The 23,166-nt window shown below is 41.9% G+C and overlaps 1 protein-coding gene across 1 annotated transcript in view; it reads left to right on the forward strand.

Annotated features, from left to right (window-relative positions):
* The window catches only part of GNG2 (G protein subunit gamma 2), a 110,658-nt gene that overhangs the window by 71,665 nt on the left and 15,827 nt on the right, over nucleotides 1–23,166 (forward strand). The window contains exon 3 of the mRNA XM_079769479.1: nucleotides 18,401–18,516. Coding sequence (XP_079625605.1) covers nucleotides 18,430–18,516 — 87 coding nt within the window. The 5' untranslated portion in view covers nucleotides 18,401–18,429. The remainder of the gene's footprint in view (nucleotides 1–18,400; nucleotides 18,517–23,166) is intronic.

The following is a 23,166-nucleotide window of genomic DNA, read 5'->3' on the forward strand; positions in this document are numbered from 1 at the left end:
CTTGATTACACTGAGATCTGAAAGGAAAGTAGCCACAGAGGGTGGTGGGATTCTGTTTAATTGCCCAGTTAGATTAAATAAAGCCACACAGGTGTTTAGGAAGAATGATCTGTTACATAAGGAAGACTGACAGTTTTTAAAACTAAGTCTTTGGGTGTGTGTTTTTTTGGTTTTGGTTTGTTTTTTGTTTTTTGTTTTTTTGTTTTCATTTTTGCAAACAATGGGAGGAAAAGATGATTGATCCCCTGTGTAATTAAAATCCTAAGGTTTTGTTGTGACACCAAAACACTTCATAAAAATACCAAGTCTCCTCTGAAGTCCCTGTTGGGTGTCTGCCTTTTGTCCGTCTTTGAACCGTCACAGTACCTCCTGTGAACTGAGCCATTGTCTCATAGCAGTCGTGGACTCTCTTTGTTTGCACTACACCATAACTATAATAATTCTAAGAGACTTTTACTAAAGATTCTGTTCTGTCCTTTGTGTATATGTGGAACACTTAGGAATAAAAAGTATTTTACAAGCAAGTAGGATTACTGACATTAGGGTGTTTAGGACCGATTTCTAGGAATTGTAAATGACTTTGTAACATCAGAGTATTAATTAGACCTCTGTAAAATGAATTGGGCTCTTTCGCTTAATCAGGAGTCACCTGCATGACAGGCCCAGCAAGTAAGCTGGCTCAGAAGCAGGGGTGTGTATTGTTTCTTTCCCAGCTGTTTTAAATAGCTGCTGCGATGGGGCCACTGACTTTTCATTCATCCCATTCCTATCCACCCCAATGGTGGGTACAGCTCAGCTGCACGACCCATCAAACATTCGCTCAAGAAGGGAAAGATGTTGAGGATGCTAAGGAACCAGAATCACTCACTAAGCAGCCTTTCAAACACAAAAGGTTTCTGAAAAAGGGTATCTACAAACCACAGAATTCTCTAGCAACTGCAGCAGAATTTGCTTCTGCAAGCAAGGCAAGAGGTAAAGAAAGAATACCAGACATTGTCATAACTGTAAGCCTTATGTGCCAGAGCCAAAAGCAATTAGGTGTGGGCGAGATTAATGAATATCCAAGTGTTGAAACTAAACATAAGTCTACCTCTGTTTCCTACTCAGTTTTGGTTTGATTTTTCATGGAAATATTGTTCAGGATGAGAGAAGACTTGCCACAGGGACTCTCTGGATCCTTCCATGCTTGGCCAGGTGGAAAACACAGGAGGATGTGAGACTGGCGTTGAGAGGAGAGGCTGGCTGTAATAATTAGCGTAGGTTGCTTTGATGCCAGTTTGACAGATAAATGAACATTTTTATAGAAGATTCAATGCCTCTGGAAAACTATTTGCTAGCATGATAATATCTGTTCCCACCAGCCAGAAGAAAATGTATCATCCTCATTTTAAACTCACCTGTAATGACAGCATCTATCACCAGGGCTTCTAGAATATGTTTCTATACAGACTACCAATCACCACCCCTATCTGTGAAGTGGCCTGTTCACCTTAGCCTCAACCTGCATGACACTCTAACCCTCAGCCAAGCGAGTAATGCTCTAACCAGGCGTGAATCGCTCTTATGGCTCTTTTGTGTGTACTTCCTGTGGTGTATTTGGTTAGTACACTGTACAAACATGTTTTGAACAGTCTTATTTCTCTTCAGCAGAATCAGCTTTGCTTTATTCCAGGGCCACACCATGCTTGTTCAGCCCTGTCCTGCCATGTTTCTTGGTGATGGGGCCTGGCTAACCCATCACCACCATAAGCAAAATGTTTCTGGATGTGAGCTCCATTCCTGGGTCCTACTTAATGAAGGGAATGAGTCATTTTCATTGAAAAGATCTACTAAGAAAAGAGATTCTACTTTCTGGGGTTTTCTAGTGAAAGTACCAGTTCTCAGAGACATAAGAATTGGCTCGTATCTACCGTCTGTGAGCTTGGTCAGGTCACTTGCTGTCTCTATTGTTTCTTCATCTGAAAATCTGTTTCTGATTTGCCTCAGACGTGCTTCCCCCAAACAGAGGGAAATATAGTATGAATTCTTGAAGGTAACTTTCCACAATTATACCTACCATTCTATGTTGATGGCCTAAAATTAAATGAAACAAATGAGCCTTAGGTGTATCACTTAGAAGTTAGCATCAAATCCCCTAACCTGTATAGGTAAGAACAATATTTAGAGGCCCAACAGGAAACCTGTTTTGAAGCTAACTTCCTGTAAGGTATTATCTATTTATTTATTTACCCTCACCTGAGGATATGTTTTTAAGAATTTGAGAGAGAGAGAAATGGGAGGGGGGAGTGAGAGAAACATTTATCGGTTGCCTCCTTTACGTGTCTAACCAGGTTGAAAAGTTACTGTGAAAATTAACTTGGTTGTCTACTGGTGGAAAGATTATAGGGGATTTTTTTTTTCTGAATCTCTGTGTTTTGAGGGACAGTGAAGAAACAGCAGGCTCAATAGATTGGTGTCCTGGATTCTTAGAATTGAAGTAGAGTGGGAGTGATCTGGAAAGGTAGGAAATGGACATGAGAGAATGGAAAGCTTGAATTCTGCTTTCAGCCAGCTGGGGTCCTCTTGGTCTTAGGGCTTTTTTGCATATTTACCCACTTTCCTTAGACATTTAATTTTAGAATTTAGGCTGAAATTTAACTGTGTTGAGAGAGTCCCAGAGCTGTGAGATTTCATGATACAGTAACAGGAATGGAACTATGTTAATATCTCTTGAACAACTAGCAGAAACCCATAAAAGGAATCAAGCAATCATCCACCTCAATTCTCTCATTTTATAGAAGGGGAAATCGGGGCCAAAAGGGGTAAAAAATGACTCACTTATGATTATCCAGCAAAGTTGAAACTCAAATCCAGACCTCCAGCCTCAGATTGCAGTACTCTGTATTATTCCACACTGATTCTGACATTTCTTCATGAACATTGGTTCAGTACCTTGGGGTAGCATGACTCAGCTCATTGAGCATCCTCATGGCTCTGCTACGTCCACAGACCTCTGTCTTTCCCTTCAAATTTCCATCAATCGAACCACATTTATTAAAAAGAGATGACTTCTAAAAACTCCTTAGGGATCTACATAATTATCTGTTCTCCTTCCACACAACATCGAGCCTATTTTATTAAAGTGCAGGGATCTGCTTAGCAAATACAATTCACTCACTAATCAGGGAAACTGCAGTCAAATTTGCTGGTTATCTACATTCTTTGCAAAAAAATAACTAAGGTGGGAAAATCAAGTCCAATTCCTCTAATCCAGTGGTCGGCAAACTGAGGCTCACAAGCCACATGGGGATCTTTGGCCCCTAGAGTGTGGCTCTTCCACAAAATACCATGGCCTGGGAGAGTCCATTTTGAAGAAGTGGCGTTAGAAGAAGTTTCAGTTTAAAAAATTTGGCTCTCAAAAGAAATTTCAATCGTTGTGCTGTTGATATTTGGCTCTGTTGACTAATGAGTTTGCTGACCACTGCTCTAGTCTAAGTGGATCAGAATGTCTCACTGTTGAGCAGTGATCAGCATAGGGAGGGGTCAGCGGAGAGAGCAGGCTATTGCTTTGACTTCATTGACTTCCTTCTCCCCTTCCCCCACTTTCCTAATAGGTTTTGCCTAGTAGTGACCACACATTGGGGGTGGGGGAGCAACTGAGTAAGAACCTGAATCTTAATAATAATTTAGGGAGTACTAAAATGTTAGAAATACTCAAGAAACAGTAAAAAGTGCATCTAACTTTTGAACCAGGATTTAAGTCCTTGATTCTGACACCAGGTTATAGCTGTGTGTGTTTTTTATTTTTTATTTTCATTATTGAGATATATCCCTCATCCCACCCCAACCACCCACCCCCTTTGTACCTCTCCAGCTGGCTCCTCCCCTACCCATTTTTTAAAGGCAATTCATTTAAATCACTCTGGCCCTTAAGATTTTTTCTTCTGTGAAATAAGGATCTTGGTTCAGTGAGTTTCAAATGTCTTCTCTTTAGCTTCTCGTCAAGCATTGGTGGCATAAATTTGCAGAGGAGCCATTTCCTAACTTGCTCATTCCTAGAAAAATCCTGAGCTCTTATCCTGGAGAGGCCTCCTTTCATGAGCCCCTCAGGACCTGCCCAAACTGGCCCAAATGTTAAGTAAAGCACAGTGCCACTCTGGACTCTATACATTAAGAGGTATTTTCTAAACGTGTGTCACAAGTGATTAAAGGGTATTGAATCAGTGATTAGATAGTTCTGCAAGATAACTCCTGGGTTCCGCCAAACTCTGAGATTTAATAACTCTGTGAATTCCAGAGTATATTAATTAAGGTCAGTCCAGTTCATAGTCTTTGCTTTCTCAGAACTGCGCTAGGTACCTGGGGATTGATCTCAAAGGTGTTCATTCCAGGAGGGCAGGCTAGGAAAGGAAGAAAGTGAGCAGCCAAGGTGGTTAAGTAGCTCCTGAAAATAGTGTCTGCAATGGAGGTGCTCTGGGGACTATATATGCACAATTATCACGCCCTTTCATCGGCACACCAAAGCGGTGACATTGAACGTGTATGTATAAATTACACCTAGATAAAACTTACTTTACAAAAAGCATCTGTAAGATGAACTTCCCAAGTCAACATTTCAGACAAGTTCCTTTCACCCTTTGGAGATGGCAAGTAAACAGCTCTTCTTGCCTCTCCTCTCCTGCCATCCAGGGTGCTTCTGACTCGTTGTGGGCAGTGGTTGTCTATGTCCTTACTTGGTGACAAAGTGAAAAATAAAGGTTACTTTTTTCTTCATCTTTAATTTCTTACATTTTTTCTCTATTCACTCCTTATGATCAGAGGGATAATGGCATGGCAATTTATTTTTTGCACCTAGAGCATCAGTTTTAAAAAACAACACTGTTTAAAATAATAACAAAACGGCTCTGTATGACATATCAGAGATATCTAATAGCCTTAAAAGATGGACACTTGAGTAATGGGGAAACATTAAGATGACTTCATTCTCTTAAGAATGTTGGGCGGAGGAGGAACAAATCTTGCAGCGTGGATAATGAGAAAATATCTCAGAAGGCCAACATTTATGCAGGGCCCAGCAAATGATTATGTATATTAGTTAATATTATCTCCACAGCATGATATTACACACCCAAAAGGCACTTGAAAAGTTACTGCGAAGATTAACTTGGTTATCTATCAGAAGGATTAGAGGAGCTTTTTGTTTTCTAAGTCTCTTGTGTTTTTCAGTTTTCCAATAATGGCGATGTATTTGTTTTATAAGAAAAACTCTTTTTAAAAGCGAATTGGGGGGAAATGGGCCTGTGCTTTCCCTGACAATAAACTAATAAAAAGGAGACGAACCCGAGCCGGCTTTGCTCAGGAGTTAGAGTGTCGGCCTGCGGACTGAATGGTCCCAGGTTCGATTCCAGTCAAGGGCACATGCCAGGTGGTGTGCAGGAGGCAGCCAATCAATGATTCTCTCTCATCACTGATGTTTCTAGCTCTCTTTCCCTCTCACTTCCTCTCCGAAATCAATAAAAATATATTTTTTAAAAAAAGAAAGGAGCCGAAACTGGTTTGGCTCAGTGGATAGAGCGTCGGCCTGCGGACTCAAGGGTCCCAGGTTCGATTCCAGTCAAGGGCATGTACCTTGGTTGCGGGCACATCCCCAGTAGGGGGTGTGCAAGAGGCAGCTGATCGATGTTTCTCTCTCATCGATGTTTCTAACTCTCTATCCCTCTCTCTTCCTCTCTGTAAAAAATCAATAAAATATATTTTAAAAAAAACATAAAAAAGAAAGGAGACGAGGCCTTGGGTGCTGTGTTTTTGAGCTGTGGCCTCACACTGGGATTCTGTCTGAGATGAGTGGTCACAGGTTGGTGGAGGGAGGGGGGATGGGAGGCCAACGTTACAGAGGAGCTTTCAACGTTGGACTGATGTTTACGCTCTCAAACAGAGCATTTGTGTAACTTTGCAACTGGGAAAAAGTATTGATGCTTTATATTTTGCCAAAAACAACCCAGAATGCATCTGGTCCCTTGAGGATGTGTCCCTTGTTTGCAGGAGCCGGGAAATGGTAAAAGGGAAAAAGGTGCAAGTCACAAGCTTATCTTTTGCCCCAAGAATGCGGGGATACTTGCAGATCAGAGGAGATTTAGAACCTGGGAGGTACCCTTTGGGGGGACATGCTTCATAAGCACATTTGCTACCAACCCAAAGCCATTGTTAGCAATCTGTATCCAGAAACATTTGGTGGGGCTACAGAGAGGGGCCCGCATGATGCTGTGCGCCAGGTACCCCTCCTCAGAAGTAACAGACACTTCCCGATGCATCTAATTAATATATGTACCCAAGGCCGGGTGCTGGGGTGCTCAGGACTTGCATCCGTTTAAAATATTGATTGAGCTCTGTCTGTAAACACAACAGACAAGGTCTTTGATGTGTTTGCATGTAGAAGAGAAAAGAGACTGATGATATATAAATTAATTCAGTGACTCCAGGTTATGGTGATGCATTGGAGAAAACAAACAGGGTGATGTGCTGGGGAATGACAGGGGCGGACGCAGCACTCAGACAGTGTGATCAGGAGGAGAGAGCATCTGACGTAGGTCTGCAGGAGAAAGCAGCGGCTGTGTGCGGCCCCTCCCAGGGAAGATGCAGCCCTGCAGAGCATTGCAGACCTCGGAGCAGCACGCACAGGAGCCCGAGGGTAAAGCCTGGCTTGACCTGTCTAACCAGCGAAGACAGAAAATTTTAGAGCAAATTGGGGGATAGGAGGGCACGTTTTATAAATATCTATGGGAGGGACTCTGGACAGAATACTAATAATTGATCATACCAGTCGGCGTGCAATTTTAAAAATAGGCAGAGGGATGGCTTGTTTTCCGCTAGCACTGGCTCCCGGGCTGGGGTGGGCTGGAGGGACTGAGGAGGCGGCTGTAGTTGCCGGGAAGGTTTCTCAGAGGACGAGAGGCTGGAGCCGGGCTGCTGTCAGATACAAGCGTACAGGAGGGATGAGAGATGTGGCAAAATCATGGCCGCCACGGGCAGGAGCTGTGTCGGGAGAACAGGGAGCAAGGCTGCTTTGGCTGAAGACGAGGGCTAGTGATGCCGGCAGCAGCAGGCAGGGGAGGTTTTGATGGAAATGCTCGCTGTATGTGCACAGATGCTCTGCTGGCCTTTACATGCGGGAGATCGGCCAGAGGAGGAGGCAGAAGGCAATTAGCCTCAGGTGCTAGGCTTGCAGGTTTATTCTGTAGCTACTATACGCGGATGTGAGCCTTTGCCTCCAGAAGATGCCAATGAAAGAAAGTGCCTTCCTAGAATTATTGGGTAGCGCATCTGCTCGGTGGCTGGTTTCCTTAGAAACGCTGTGTGTAACCTGGGCATGTGCTTCTGACTCGCACACATGAAGCACTCAATAAATCCTTGTTTGCTAATTCCGAATCACAATTGATTTTCAGATCATCTCCATCTCTTCCATGGGTTGTCAATGCAAATCAGAAAGTTCAAAACTGAATGTAAAGTTTTACTCATCTCCCTCCCCAAAAGGATTTCCTTCCCTTTGGATTTTTTTTTTTCTTTTGAGTTCTTGCTTATTATTAAGTTCTCACTTAATAGAGTCACAGTTGGACATCATCATAGTTTTTGTTTTGTTTTGTTTTGTTTTTTTCCCTTTGCCTTAGTCCCTTACTCCTTTTCTAGGTTCCTTGTTGTGAGCATTAGAGGTTATGCATGTCATGTCTTGGGTCACAGTGCTTAGTAGTTGCTCAGTAAATGGTAGTGGTCATTCTCTATTCATGCCTGCTTCTTGTGTAGCACTCCATTAGTTATAACACGCTATGACAAACATTAAGCACACCCATGCAATCCTGTAATTGTTATTTCCATTTTACAGCTGAACCACCAAGCTCCAGAAAGATTAAATGATTTTCCCACTGTAAAACAGCTTGAGAATGTCAGAATTACACTAGAATTCAGATCTCCTATCGCCTAGTGCCTGTTTTTCCCTCTTGTCAGTTGTATCACTGGGAATATTCCCAGACAACACAGTGATAAAAAACAAACCTGAATGGAGGAGGTCCGGTTCTTACTGGGGGGTAGGGGGCTGTGTTGAGGAGCTCAACCAAAGGACTTCCGGTGTTACCGTTTTGTAAGCCTAAGGGGCCATTGGAACAGTGGCAAGGAAGCGCGGACAAACTCCGGGGGTTTGTCCGCGCCTTGAGATCCACTGAGAATTCAGAATTGAAGCAGTGGGTTGTTGTTGTTTTTTAAGAAATTAATTAACCAATAGATAATTTCCTACAGGGAGGCAGAAGACCGCAGCCTGTCAGATCCCCTTTGCCTGCTGTTGCAGAGCATTAGACATCAGGAGGTTAACAGAGCCATTTCTATGGAAACAAGCTCATTATTTCTCTTTTGTTGGAATCCTACTGGTTCGTGGTCTGGGCTTCCATATTTAAAAAAAGAAAAAAGAAAAGAAAGAGAAAATCCAACATATGCCATACAAAATACTAATCCTTTTTCCTTGAACAAAGCCCATTTAACATCTAAGAATGTCAGCCCCATTTGTGCATAACAAGCCGTTTCCTTAGCCAAGGCCCAGATAAAAACGAAAAGCTTACATGTCATTTTTAAGTTGCAACATGGCCTATTCATTCCTGTTTCATTTTACATAATCTGTAAAAATCCATGACTTTGAGTCAACATTGTTCAAGGGATGTGTTTTTGTCAAGGTCGTTAGGAGCAGCTAACCAATGATGCTCTCTCCAAGAGTTAGGCTGTGTCTCGCAGAGAAGCTGTTTCAGAGCAGCAGCTTACTGGAAAGCAGACACCTGCCATCTCAAATCACGGTTTCTGGCAGCCCAGTGGAATGGGGGAGCTGGGCTGTGTCTTACTCTCCACCTGCACAGCATTGATGGCTTCCACGCTGATTTGAGAGAAATCAGATGGGATCTTGTCTTTCTTCCGGTGGGCAAGTGGCCACATCCCAGCAAATCCTCACAGAAACAGTACAGAGTGGACTTTAAGTTGATGTCACTCCCTTGGTCCCTTTCCTTCCCTCGTGGCACACTAGCCCTCACTCCCACTTGCTCTCCCCGAGCTACAGAGACGGTGAAATTTGCTATTATGTTTGTGAAATAGCCAAACATATACCATCGTCCCCAGATTAGGATTGGTCTGCTGCCTCTAAAAATGTGAATTGAGAGGGCTGGAAGGAAACCTTCCTCCGGGGAGCATGATTCAGAAACACTAATGTTCCGACTTCATCTAAACCTCAGTCTCCTGCAGCCAAGGGATGCAGTGGTTACTTGCTTCCCTGGAATCGTGAGGGTTAAATAGGATGATGCTCTAAAGCACTCGGCCCACTTCCTGGCACACGGCAAGCTCTTGGTTTACAAGCTAATGTTCATTTTTAATATGAGTTTCTGGTCCTCTGGTGAAAGAACAGAGCTTTTGGCCTGTAAAATTGAGTTCCCGGAAATGAGAAGCACTAAAAGATGGGGGAGGTGGCGAGGTACTTAGAAGGCCCCTGTTTTAATTTGTTTACAAATCCATCTTTCACCTTCGCCAGCTTGTGGTGTCCAGCTCTGTGCATCCTGGCTGCCTGCGAACTCCCTGATGCTCCCCAGGGGAGGATATCTTGCGGTGCCTCCTTCATCTCCCTGGACCCCCTCCCGTCCCCTCCTCTTCAAATATCAATCAGCACCCAGTGGAGTTCAGTATCATTTCATACCCCTTATCCCCAAGCTCCCCCATGCCTAAGTCTGTGTGGATATTTTCTACCTCCCTCACTGTCCCCCCCACTTGCCCCATTCTCATCTCTGTTTTCATTCTCCTCCAGTCTCCACACTGCTGCTCAACTCTGAGCAAAGGCAAGGGAGGAGACCAGCCCATTGTGATCCCCAAAAGATATCTTGATGACGTTTCCGATTTTTGAAACACAATTGGGAAAGAGTAAGCATCCAAGATGGACTCCAACCCTGAGACTCTGGGGCCTGGAAGTGTTGAGGGAGAAGCAACACGCTTCACGAATAAATCCCTTATTGATTGAAAAGATCCCTAGTGGCTGGAGCACCAAAAAGAAATTAGTGTGTGCTGATTAGTACGGATTGAAATGTGCTATTTTGGTATCAAGTCAAAGTGGCCAACTGGTAACAGAGAGAGATGCCTGACAAAGAGCGACGCTGAAGCCTGGCAGGCTATCCTACAATCATTATTCTTCACACTGCAGCTGCTACGCATACATTCACTGGCGTTCTGACTGTTAAAGCCCTTCGCAGGATGGATATTAACTGTACCCTTTGTAGGCGTAATCTAATCAATTCGTGAGGCTGTCCTTGCTTGCTGAAGAATAAATTAGAGTAGGGATCAAAACAGATGAGTGGCAAAATGACCAAGCTGAACTTAGGTTGTGGTGTGAACAGGTAACAAAGATATTTATCTGGGCGACTAATGTCGAAGCTCAGAAATAGTTTTAATTAGAATCGTTTGAAATTAGTCCTCTAATTCAAAAGCCCTCACCAATGAATGATATGGCTAACTGACAGATGAGAATCCTAAAGGTATCACCAGGTGACTGAGAGACTATAAACCTCTCATTTGTTTTCTAGACCGAAAATCGTTTGTGTTATTGCCAATGTAATCTGAACCTGTAAATATACAAAACAAATAAATCAAACCGCCTTAGCACCTACTGCAAATATCAAAACACAGTTCTGAGAAACACACGGTTATAATTAAAATGAAAGACCATAGGGAAGCCTGCTGGAGGCCAGGCTGCCGGGCTTAAAGAACACCACTAGCGTAGTAATAGAATGGGATCCTCCACAATTAACCTACACTCTCTAAGGCAAAAATCCCATTACCAGCACATTTATTTATCTTTGTGTCACAGAAATAAAGGGTTGTGTGTTTATTCCTAAGCCTAGATGGCAAGAAAATGTGTGTTTTCTTAACAGAAAAGTTCCTCCTGAAAGAAACTTAAATGCTGGATGTATCATTAGAAAAAGAAAGCTCATCGAATGCTTATTAGTCCATGACAGGCCTATCTCTCCTATTGCTGGGGTGGGGGTCAGGGTATTCCTCTCATCAGCTGAAAACAAAAGAAACAAACAAAAAAATGCCTTCTGTATTATTCTTGGGTTTGGAATTCAGGTAGGATAATTAGGACATTCTTGCGGAGTCCTGCCAATCTGTCCTACACAAGCTTTATTATTGTTCTAGGGGGTTTTGTCGTTTGTATTCTTTTTGCTCGCTGGCAGATAAAACCCAGCATAATCTCATTCTACCAGCACATTGCAAGAAAGAGACTGTTCTCTTTTTTATTATTATTATTTTATTTCTAATCTTTATTGTTGAAGGTTTTACATAGTTCCTCCTTTTCCCCCCATTAACCTCTTCCAGCCTGCTCCGTCCCTCCTCCCGCAGGCTCTCACCACCCCGCTGTCTATGTCCACAGGATATACATGTATGCATGCAATTTCATTGATTGATCTCTTCCCACCACCCTCCCCCGCCTTCCCTCTGACTGTTCTCTTTTAAATAAACAGGAATCAAATGTCCATAAAGCATAATGCTAATGAGAATCAAGAGCACTTAACACTTATTCATCGCTGGAACGGTAATAGGGATCATAAGACACAAGTATAAAAGCCCAGTTAGTTGCAACTTTCCTCGCAGAGTACTTTCTTTGAGCGGATTTTTCATGCATGGCTCTCTCTGTAGCTACTTTGTCAGTGTCCTTTCCCATGGAGAGTACCATGGGCCTTTTGAGCAGCCCACGTCATTGTTGCCTGGCACTCTGCAGGGCACAAGAGCTTCTGCCTCTGCTCCCTAAATGCCAGGAGCATCTCTAGTTATTAGCATAACCCAGACCACGCCACACATTTCCAAGTGCCTCTGAAGGCGTGGTACCTCCGCTGATTGAGAAACACTGCCATGAATCTAGTGAGGCTTGGAGAATAGATTGAATCCTATTTGGACATTCCAGTGGGTAAATTATTAGAATTTTTAAAAGAGGTTTTGGCTATAGAATTCTGAACGAATTGGTGTGCAGTATCATATCCTCTAATTAGAATGTAGAGATGTGTGACCACCGTACTCTATGCCGTAACTTGTTTGCCAAATGATACAACACTTGATAGTGCTACCAGTTGCTGGGCTCAGAACAGCTTGATGGACCAAAGAGTGTCACTCTAGTACTACCCAACCTTTGCTCATCAACCCAACTGACTCCCAGAAATGACCTCAGGAATCCAGAGTTTCCCCAAGAGAACCAGATTTGGACTCAATTTCCTTCTGCTCCACCGATTTTGAGGAGAAGTAGAGTCCACCGCTGGGTGAATCTCTAGAGTGGCCCTCTGATGGCTCCAGGGCCAGGCTGGGCTTCGGCAAAGGCAAACTCCAGTGCATCACAAGGCAGTCCAAAGACTGGGCTGATGGGGTCAGAGAGGAGCAAGGCATAGAGATGAATCACCCTTTATTTTTAACCAAAAGCTTTTAGTTGTTCTTAAGAGGTATGTATATTTTAAAGCTTTATCTGACTGATCTTTTCAGCAGAATTTCACTTTTTCTCTTAGCTATTTTAGTTTGTGTATTCAAACAATTTCTTTCTCTCTTATAAAAAAAATCATTTCTGCCCAATTTGGGTTACATGTAAAATAAAACAGGAACATTCGTCAAGAATATCTGATGTGTGTCTGCTTCCCTGTTGAAACTGCCTACGCCTCTAACAGGGCTCTGTCAACACTTTTCTTGGCCCCATTATGTCCACAAGGTGCAAGACCCTTTGCTCAACAACACTTCTCACAGCAATTTCTCTCACAGCATTGAAAGGCAAAAGGCTCCCTCCTCCCCATTAAAAAAACAGTAATGTAGCATTTCTATACACTAACAATGAGCAATCTGGAAAGGATAATAATTGAGACTTTCCATTTACAACAGTGTCAAAGCAATAAAATACTTAGAAATTAACTGAGAATTGAATTAATTTAGGAATAGAATAGAGAGCACAGGAAGGAACCCTCACATATATGGTCAAATGATTTTCAGCAAGGGTGGCAAGACCACTTAATAGGGAAAAGACAGTCTTTTCAACAAATGGTGCTGGGAAAACTAGATATCCACATGCAAAAAAAAAAAAAAAATGGTGTCGTACCATTACCTAATGCTATATATAAAAATTAGCTCAAAATGTATCAAAGACCTAAATGTAAGAGCTAAAACTATAAAACTCTGAAGAAAACATAGGGAAAAAGCTTCACAACATTGGATTTGGTGATGATTTCCTGGATATGACAACAAAGGCACAAGCAACAAAAGAAAAAATAGACAAATTGGACTTCATGAAAATTAAAAGCTTGTGTGCATCAAAGCATACTATTAACAAAGTGAGAAGGCAATTCATAGAATGGGAGAAAATATTTACAAGCCATATGTCTGATAAGAGATTAATATATTCAGAATAGATAGAGAACTCCTAAAACTCAACAACAAAAACACTATTTCAAAAAACAAAAACAACACTATTTCAAAAATGGGCAAAGGATTTGAATAGACATTTCTCCAAAGAAGATATACAAGTGGTTGGTAAGTATAGGAAAAGAAGCTCAATATCACTAATCATTATGGAATAAAAATCAAACCACAAAGAGAAACCACCTCTCACTTATTAGGGTGACTACTATCAAAAAACCAAACAAACAGAAAATAACAAGTGTTGGTGAAGATAACGAAAAACTGGAACCCTTGTGTACTTTTTATAAGCATGTAAAATGGTACAGCCGCTGTGGAAAACAGTATGGCTGTTCCTCAAAAAATAAAAAAATAGATTTACATGTAATCCAGCAATTCCACTTCTAGGGATTTACCCAAAAGAACCAAAAGTAGGGTCTTGGAAAGATATTTATATATCCATGTTCATAGAGGTGCTATTCATAGTAGCTAAAACATGGAAGTGACCCAGGTATCCATCAACAGATAAATGGATAAGCAAAACTTGCTATATACATACAATGAAATATTATTCAGCCTTAAAACAGAAGGAAATTCTGACACATGCTACAGCATGAATGAACCTTGAGGACATGAAATAAGCCAGTCATGGGAAGACAAAAAGTGTATGATTTTACCTCCATGAGGTATCTAGAATAGCCAAAACCACAGAAACAGGATGTAGAATGGTGATTTTCAGGGCTGAAGGGAGAAAAGAATGGGAGTTACTGTTTATTGAATATAGAGTTTCAGTTTTATATGATGAAAAGAGTGTGTGTGTGTGTGTGTGTGTGTGTGTGTGTGTGTGTGTGTGTAAGTATAAAATGTTTTTTCCAAATGCCTGAAGCTTAAACAATAGGCCAATTTTTTTTTCTTTTCTTTTCTTTTTTAATATATTTTATTGATTTTTTACAGAGTGGAAGGGAGAGGGATAGAGAGTTAGAAACGTGGATGAGAGAGAAACATCGATCAGCTGCCTCCTGTACACCCCCTACTGGGGATGTGCCTGCAACCAAGGTACATGCCCTTGACCGTAATCGAACCCGGGACCCTTTAGTCCGCAGGCCGACTATCCACTGAGCCAAGCCGGTTCGGGCAGGCCAACTTTTCTTATTTACCACAGCCACTTTTTAGGAAAACACATACTTCTTTGGAACACTGGTCTAGGACTCCACAGTTTTTAGTCTTCAGGAGGGGAATTTTGTCAGTGCTTTTATGGGAAAGCAGCTGGATGTGAAAAAGGAAAATGCACAAAGCGATTCTCAAAGTGGCACTAGACCTCTGTTGGGTCATATGGTAAAACAAGAACATTCAGGATGTATCTTCCTAAAACTAGGAGCACAAATCAAAGCCTATTTTTATTTTTTCTCTTAAGACTTAAGTCCATTTAGATTTCAACCATGTTCTCTCCCAGTATGTCTAGACTGGCATCCTGCCCCATTCCTCTTCTTTTCCCAACTCAACCTCAACCTTCCTACTTCCCTTCTCTGCCTGCATAGAGGTCTCCTTCTATGGTAAGAAGGATAAAGTCCCCCAAAGATGTCCATGTCCCCATTCCTGGAACCTGTGAATATGTTGTTACATGGCAAAGGGGAAATAAAGTTGCAGATGGAATTAAGGTTGCTAATCAGCTGACCTAAAGATAGGGAGAGTATCCTGGGTTAGCTGGGTGGGCCCAATCTCGTTAGGGGGCAGAAGAGAGTCAAAGGGAAATGTGACTGGAGAATATGTTAGGGTGATATGACATGAGAAGGACTCAATTCACGATCGCTGACTTTGAAGATGGGGAAAAGGCCAAGAGCCAAGGAATGCTGGCAGCCTCCAGAAGCTACAAAAGGAAAAGAAAGAGCTTTTTCCTCAGAACCTCCAGAAGAAATGCAGCCCTGCCAGCACCTAGAATTTAGCCCAGGGAGACCTATTTAAGATTCCTGACCTCCAAAACTGTAGGATAATAAACCTCTATTATTTAAGTTACTAAATATATAGGAATGTATTACAGCAGCAATAGACTTTCTAGCTCAGTCTCCTCAGGACATCCACAGCTTTCCTGGGAACTTGAGCAGGCATTAGGACATAGACTTTCTTAGATACTCAAATGAAAAGAAGGGGTTATGTACTCAGTTAATGGCAGATATGTTAGCCAATAGCAGAGAAACCCTTAATAATGGTGATGGAAACAAGATCAGTGCTCATTTCTCTTCACATAGATGGTAACCGGTTCACAGCTGGTCTGGTGGCTCTACCATGTCAGTAAGGACCCAGCTCCTCCCTGCTCACCCTGGAGTGCAGCCTAGAGGTTCAAGATGGAGCTCTATGGTCAACATGACTACCCTCCAGGCCAGTGGCAGGAGGAAGGGGAGGCAGAGGGCACACCCCCTCCCTTCAAGGATACTTCTGCTTATATCTCACTGGGCAAAGCTTAAGTCATTTAACTAGACTGAGCTGCAAGGGAGGCTGGGGAATGTATCGTTGAGCTTAATGTGCCCAGCTAAAATTCAGGATTCTGGTGGAGGGGAGAAGGGGAGTCTCTGTAAAATATATATATATATATATATTACTAATGAAGAAGAAGAAGGAGTATTTGGAAGCAAGCTGTGATCTTTGTAATCTCATTTATATTCAAGGGCATAAGAATAGCTGACCAGAATCCCAAAGCTCCCTCAAGCCCCATGAGGACTGGGTAATTCTATGATAGTCTGTATCCTAGTGTGATAAATTTTAGGTTGGCTTCACAAAACAGTGTCCAGGGGCTTGTAGATCATGGCTGCTTCCAACTCTGGATGAATGGAAGAGTTAGGCTACTCTGCCGGGTAAGTCAGTATTCCATCTTGGCCCTGTAAGGTTTTGCAAACTGGTTAGATGTTTGTTTGATTTAGGGGCATATGCTTAATTTCTCTGTAGGACTAAGATTGTTGGATCCCTAACCATGCTGATGAAATCATAGTTGTTAAAGCCTCCTTTTATTTATTTTTGTGTTTGTTTTTACATGTTTCTTGATCTTCAAGCATATGAAAGCAGAGTCAGAGATCGTTGTGGCTTTAAAATTCCTTGCATCTTCCTTCCCACTTTATTCTCTCCAAAACCTTTGAAAATAAATTGAGAAAACAGTTACCTTATCTTCCAATTTATTTTTCAGTATTCTTTATAAAATAGCACTCTCTAGAAAGGGACTTCTTTGTTTACAGAGAGTCATACATAATTTTTTTTTGTCATGAAGAACTAGATAACCTAAGGAAATAATTTACAGTCTTTTGTGGTTTTTGTTTTGTTTTGTTTTTTTGGTAATTAAAAATTATTTCTTGATTTTAGTAAAAAAAAACAAAAAACCTATGTGTTATTCTTCCTTCCCCAGGTTTTTATTTGCTCTTTCCTCTTTTATTTATTTTTTTTTTATCCCTTCAATACCAGAGATATTGTTTACCCCTGACTTCTTTAAGGGAAACTGAAGTTTTTTATCATCTGCTGTAGCTGTTCTGTGAACTACCTTCCTCTTCCTTTTTTTAAATTTTATTTAATTATTGTGTAAAGATTTACATATGTCTCCTTTTTCCCTGCTTAACTCCCCCTCCCCCAGCCATTCCCACCCCAGGTAAGCCCCCACCGGGGCAGTGTCTGTGTCCATTGGTTATGCTAATGTGCATGCATACAAGTGCTCTTCCTTTTTTAGATGGCAACCTGATTCCACTTTATCTGTAGATAAAAATATTCCCCAAAGCTAGCAGAAGTCATGGTTTTTAAAATAATGTCTTCAGAGTGTTATAATGCTTCGCATTTCCTGAGTCATGCAGCTCTCAGACAGTGCTAGTTAAATTGCAGACAGTGCTTCGTTATTGGGGGTCAGTGACCCCAAGGGGCACATTTACACAGATGGTCCTGAAATAGCACATGGCATTTTGGCAAGAAGCGAGACCTGATCAGAAGGCGGGGAAAATCGGCACTGAAAATAAAATAGGATGCATTCCGAGATGAACAATAAGAATAAAGTGAGACGGTGGGCCAAGAAAGAATTAGAAGAGGAATGAAGTTGGGATAGGAAGTGGAAGGGGGTGGGGTCAAGGATAGGAGGGGGTCTGGCAGAGCCTGGGCAAAGAAGCCATCTCACAAGCTACATAGATACAGGGCTCCACTCTCTAAACATTTGTCTTCTATTTTCACATTTTAAAAAGTAATGTCTATTTTACTTAATGTAGAATGCCATTCGTGAACTCATTGACATAATTAACCATTTAGACCTGGCAATCCCTCCCCCTGGACATTATAGATGTGTTTCTGAAGCATTGTGAGGGAAGTGTGTAGTTGTGAAGAAAGCCATATTTCAGACAGAGTGAAGAGAAGTGACTATTTAAAACAATGCTGGATCGGGACACTGCAAAGCCACACCTCCCATTGCAGTGTCTCTGCAGTGTGATAGGCTAGGTGGTTAAAGGTAACCAAAAGTTGGTGTTTGAGCCCATCAGGAAAACATGGTAAACTCGGTGTCTTTAGTCCTGAAGGATTATATAATTTCCCATTCCTCTCTCCACCTGCCTTTCACTCATCCTCCCAGGGCACTTAACACAGAATCTGACAATAGTCGTACCCTATAAATAACAACAGTAACAATGTGTACACTCAACCCTTATTATTTTGAAGTTATTTAATAAACTATGATAATGTTAATAACTTGCTTTATTAATGTGGCAGCACATCTGATTAGGACCGACTTGGTAACAGACTTCATTTTTTTTGCCCCTAAATAAAGGCAAAAGGTCAGGGGAGTTGGAAAAGCAAACTCCATATTCTGGTCCACCTGACAGTCTGAGGCAGAGCTGGACTGAGGAGCTAGAGGACTGGACTAGCCAGGCCTGACTCCAGCCACTCTTTTGAGATCCCTCAGTTCTGATGAATTTGTGCACTTGGCAGCTCCTGAAGTCTCTGACGCATTCTTCCTCCTCATTGTCTTTCTCAGGGTGTCTGAAAAACCCACCCGGCACCCCAATGGCTAGCAACAACACTGCCAGCATAGCGCAAGCCAGGAAGCTGGTGGAACAGCTGAAGATGGAAGCCAACATCGACAGGATAAAGGTAAGGCCAACAGAACCCACACAGCTCATCTAGCCCTGACTATCAGGAGCATGCTCGGCAGCAACCTGTCATGTACTCCCTTTTCCATAGAGAGCAGTGAAACCAGTGAGGATGGAAGAAACACTTCATAATTAGGCAAAAATTCTTTTTTCTAATGTCTGCTTTCTCTAGATTTCTCCAGCATAATATGATAGTATAAATTGAAATTGGCGATGCATGTAGAATTAAGAACAAAACAATAACAACAAAACAGAAATAAAAGATAGGCTCCTGACCGAATTCTAGCCAAGGAAATTGAAGAATACAGTCCACCAGGACACCTCCCTTACCTTGTAGGATCCTCTTCTTATTCGGGTTTTAATTTTTTTCTGTCCTGATTTAAGTTCTAAGTTTAAGTTGTCCATCTTTCATGTCTAATCCTTCTAATTCACCATTGTAGGTTATTATTGTATTTTTTTAATCCATCACACATGATCTCCCTGAGAAGTCAAATAGCCTAAAGGCTTAATGGAAGATAATAGTCTTTTTTTTTTCTTCTTTCTTTTACTCCCCATATCTAACCTGACAGCTTTGCCTTAAGTTGGGCCTAATTCATGGAACCAAGACTTAAAATTCAAACTCTTTGTGATCACATTTTAAATGTAAAATTGACCTACACAGCGCCATTATTAGCAGGTAGCTACTGCAGGGTTGGTAAAGTGAATTTTGTCAACTACCAAAACTTCACTTCCTCAGAAGACCCAACATCTTATGAAATGGACCTCAGAAACATATCTTATTTTACTAAATAAAACTAGGCATTCTTCCAAATGCCTTTTTTATAAACTAGCATATTTTTTCTACTTTCTCCATTCCTGACTTACTTCCTTTGGAGTGTGTTTGTAGAATAAGGAGCAATAAATTACAACTCATGAGCGAGATTCACCCTACTGCCTATTTTTATAAAGTTTTATAAGAACACAGTTGGGCCCATTCATTGACATATTGTCTATGGCTACCTTCACACTAGAACAGCTGAGTCGAGTAGTTGCAACGAAGAACATGTGACCCACAAAGCATAATATGTTTACTCTCCGGCCTTTTATAGAAAACTTGGTGGCCCCTGGGTCTAGGCAGGGGTCCTCAAACTTTTTAAACAGGGGCCAGTTCACTGTCCCTCAGACCGTTGGAGGGCCGGACTATAGTTTAAAAAAAAAAACTATGAACAAATTCCTGTGCACACTGCACATATCTTATTTTGAAGTAAAAAAACAAAACGGCAAAAACACCCACATGTGGCCCGCGGGCCATAGTTTGAGGACGCCTGGTCTAGAGCAATGGTTCTCAGCTCATCTGTACATTCAAATCACTCAGCGAATTCTATAAACAGACCAGTTCCAAGACCACATTCTAGACTGATTCAATTAGAATCTCTTGGGGTATGATTCAGGCATGAGCATATTTTTTTTAGTTATTAGTTAATATCATTGTATAGCTGAGGCGGAGGACCTGGGTCCTAGGGAAAGGGGTTAGCTCCTTTTAACTCCCATCAGATTTGTGCCAGAGAGTGGTGGGAGAGCTGGTCTTCCCCTTTAATAAGCTCTTCCATCTATCCTAAATCTCCTTTGTAAAATCTGAGTCCTGCTAAGGGGCCACAAGATATAGTAAACAGCTTCTACTCTTCTTGTAACAGCTTTCATTCTTCTTCTTTATTCCCAAATGAGATAAATAAAGGGCCTTCACCATCTACCTCGCTCCTCTACCACCTTCCTCTTCTCCTCTTTCCCCTTTGCCTCTTCTTGCATACTCCCTTGCTGAAAAAGCACAATATAGTGGTGGGCACAATAATTGCTGCGAGAAGTGAGGAGCCCAAGGATTATGGCATCAAAAGGAATTTTGCAGCCCTAGCCAGTTTGGCTTAGTGGGCAGAGCGTCAGCCTGAGGACCCCAGGTTTGATTCCAGTCAAAGGCACATGCCTGGGTTGCGGGCTCAATCCCCAGTGGGAGGTGTACAGAAGGCAGCTGATCAATTATTCTCTCTCATCATTGATGTTTCTATCTCTCTCTTCCTCTCCTTTCCTCTCTGAAATCAATAAAAATAATATTTTAAAATCATCCTACATAATAAAAAGGCAATATGCAAATTGCATCACTCCGCTACGCCCACGATTGGGCCGGCTGGAGGCGCGGGGGACGGGACTCAGGGTGGCCGATTGGCTGGCGGTAGGAGCGGGGGGCGGGGACTTGCGAGTCCCCGACTCCCGCTCCTCCCATCGGCCGTTAGGCCAACGCTGCGGAAAGACCCATGGGGCCGGCGGAAGATGCTGGTGGTGGCCGATTGCGTGGCTGCTGGCAGCAGTTTTCCGCCAGCACCAGTTTTCCTCTGGCCACCCGCCGATCGGAGCGCCTCCCGGATCGGAGTTCCTCTCAAGGTAGCCGATCGCGCTGGCGGGAGGCGCTCTGATCGGCGGGTGGCCAGAGGAAAACTGGTGCCGGAAAACTGCTGCCGGCAGCCAGGTGAAAGTCTATTGCACGAAACTTCGTGCAACGGGTTTCTAGTTTTTTATAAAAAGGGAATTTTGCAGTTCTTTTTGTCTGTGGGTTGGGGGGTCAGTTTCTGCTCATAGACCTTCTGAAAAAGTCCACTTTGTCTTTTGGGGTGGCCCAACTAAGATAAAAGTGTTGGTGAAGAACCATTGTGGATGGCCATTTTCTATTACTACTCAGCATCCCCAGGCCTGGCTCCTGAAGGAGGTTCTGATAGTGTTTCTGGTGATGAAAAGCTGACAGTGGGAGGAAGAAGACAGATATAGGCCTTTTCAGTCAAAGGTCAGACCTTTAAAATTCCCACCTGAACTATTAACTGCAAGGGTTTCTTCTAAGCTGTTCTCTGAAATCCCATCTCAATTACCCTTCATGTTGTTGCCAAAGAAAAATTTCTATAAGAAATATTATAGCCCTAGCCAGTTTGGCTCAGTAGATAGAGCCTGCAGACTGAAGGGTCCTAGATTCAATTCCGGTCAAGGGCACATGCCCGGGTTGCAGGCTTGATCCCATTGTGGGGTGTGCAGGAGGCAGCCGATAAATGATTCTCTCTCATCATTGATGTTTCTATTGGTATCTCTCTCTCCCTCTCCCTTCCTCTCTGAAATCAATAAAAACATATTTTTAAAAAAGAAACCTCATTATATTCCCCTCCTACTGAAAATCTTTTTGTGATTGCCATCACCTGAAAAATAAAATTCAAACTCTTCTTTTAAAACTTATTTTCCAATCACAGTTGCCATACAATATTATATTAGTTTCAGGTGTTCAACATAGTGATTAGACATTTGCACATCTTACGTGTGATCACCCCTATAATTCTAGTACCCATCTAGCACCATACATAGTTATTACAATACTATTGACTATATTCCCTATGCTGTGCTTCACATCCCAATGATGGTTTTTGTGACTTTCAATTTGTGCTTCTTAATCCCTTTCACCATTTTCAATGTCTTTCCAAGTACAAGTCTTTTACCTCCTTAGTTAAATTTCTTCCTAGGTATTTTATTCTTTTTGATGCAATTGTATATGGGATTGTTTTCTTAATTTTTCTTTCTGATTGGTTTTTATTAGTGTATAAAATACAATCAATTTCTGAATATTAACTTTACATCTTGCTACTTTACTGAATTCAGTTATTAGTTCTAGTAGTTTTGGGGTGGAATCTTTAGGGTTCTCTCTATATATAATATTATGTCATCTGCAGATAATGACAGTTTTATTTCTTCCTTTCCAATATGGATGCTTTTTATTTCTTTTTCTTGTCTGATTGCTGGGGTCAGGACTTCCATTCCTATGTTGAATAAAAGTAATAAAAGTAGGCATTCTTGTCTTATTCCTGATCTTAAAGAAAAAGCTTTTAGCTTTTCACTATTGAGTATGACCTTAGCTGTGGGTTTGTCATATACCAGTATGGCCTTTGTCATGTTGAGGTATGTTCCCCCATCCTCACTTTGCTGAGAGTTTTTATCAATAACTCTCATGTTGGGTTATGTCAGATGTTTTTTATGCATCTATTGGTGTGATCTAATCATTTTTATCCTTCACTTTGTTTGTGTGATGTATCACATTATAAAATTCAAATTCTTTGGCAGAGTATGCAAGGTTCTTCTGGACCCTTCCTATCTTTCAGCTTTACCCCCTTCCTTTTGCCCATATGTTATACTGAACCACTTCATTCCCTTGGTGGGAATTTCAAATGCCTGGAACACTCAATCTCCTCCTCTCTACCTTTCTGTTTTACTAACTCCAGTGAATTTATAGTTCCTTGAAGACTCAGACCAATCATCACATCCTTCAAGAAGCTTCCTAAAACCCTCCTCCCAAAGTTGTACTTTTGCGTTTCTTCAGTTGTTCATTTATTCATTTATCTAATAAATGTCTTACTAAGAGCTTTCTAAATTGCCAGGCCTTGTTAGGTACTAGAGATACAGAGATGGATACAGATGAAGACATGATGCTTGCCCTCAAGGATCTCCTTGTCTAGTGAAGGGTCACACAAAGTATGACCAAGACCTATCAGTAGTGCCAGTAAGATATCCAAGGAGCATAATTACCAAGTATCATCAGAAAGAAGCCACAGCACACCTGGTTCCCTCTGTATGCTACTTCTAAAGGGACCAA

The sequence above is a fragment of the Cnephaeus nilssonii genome (assembly GCF_951640355.1).
Source record: "Cnephaeus nilssonii genome assembly, chromosome: 4".
Taxonomy (NCBI): Eukaryota; Metazoa; Chordata; class Mammalia; order Chiroptera; family Vespertilionidae; genus Cnephaeus; species Cnephaeus nilssonii.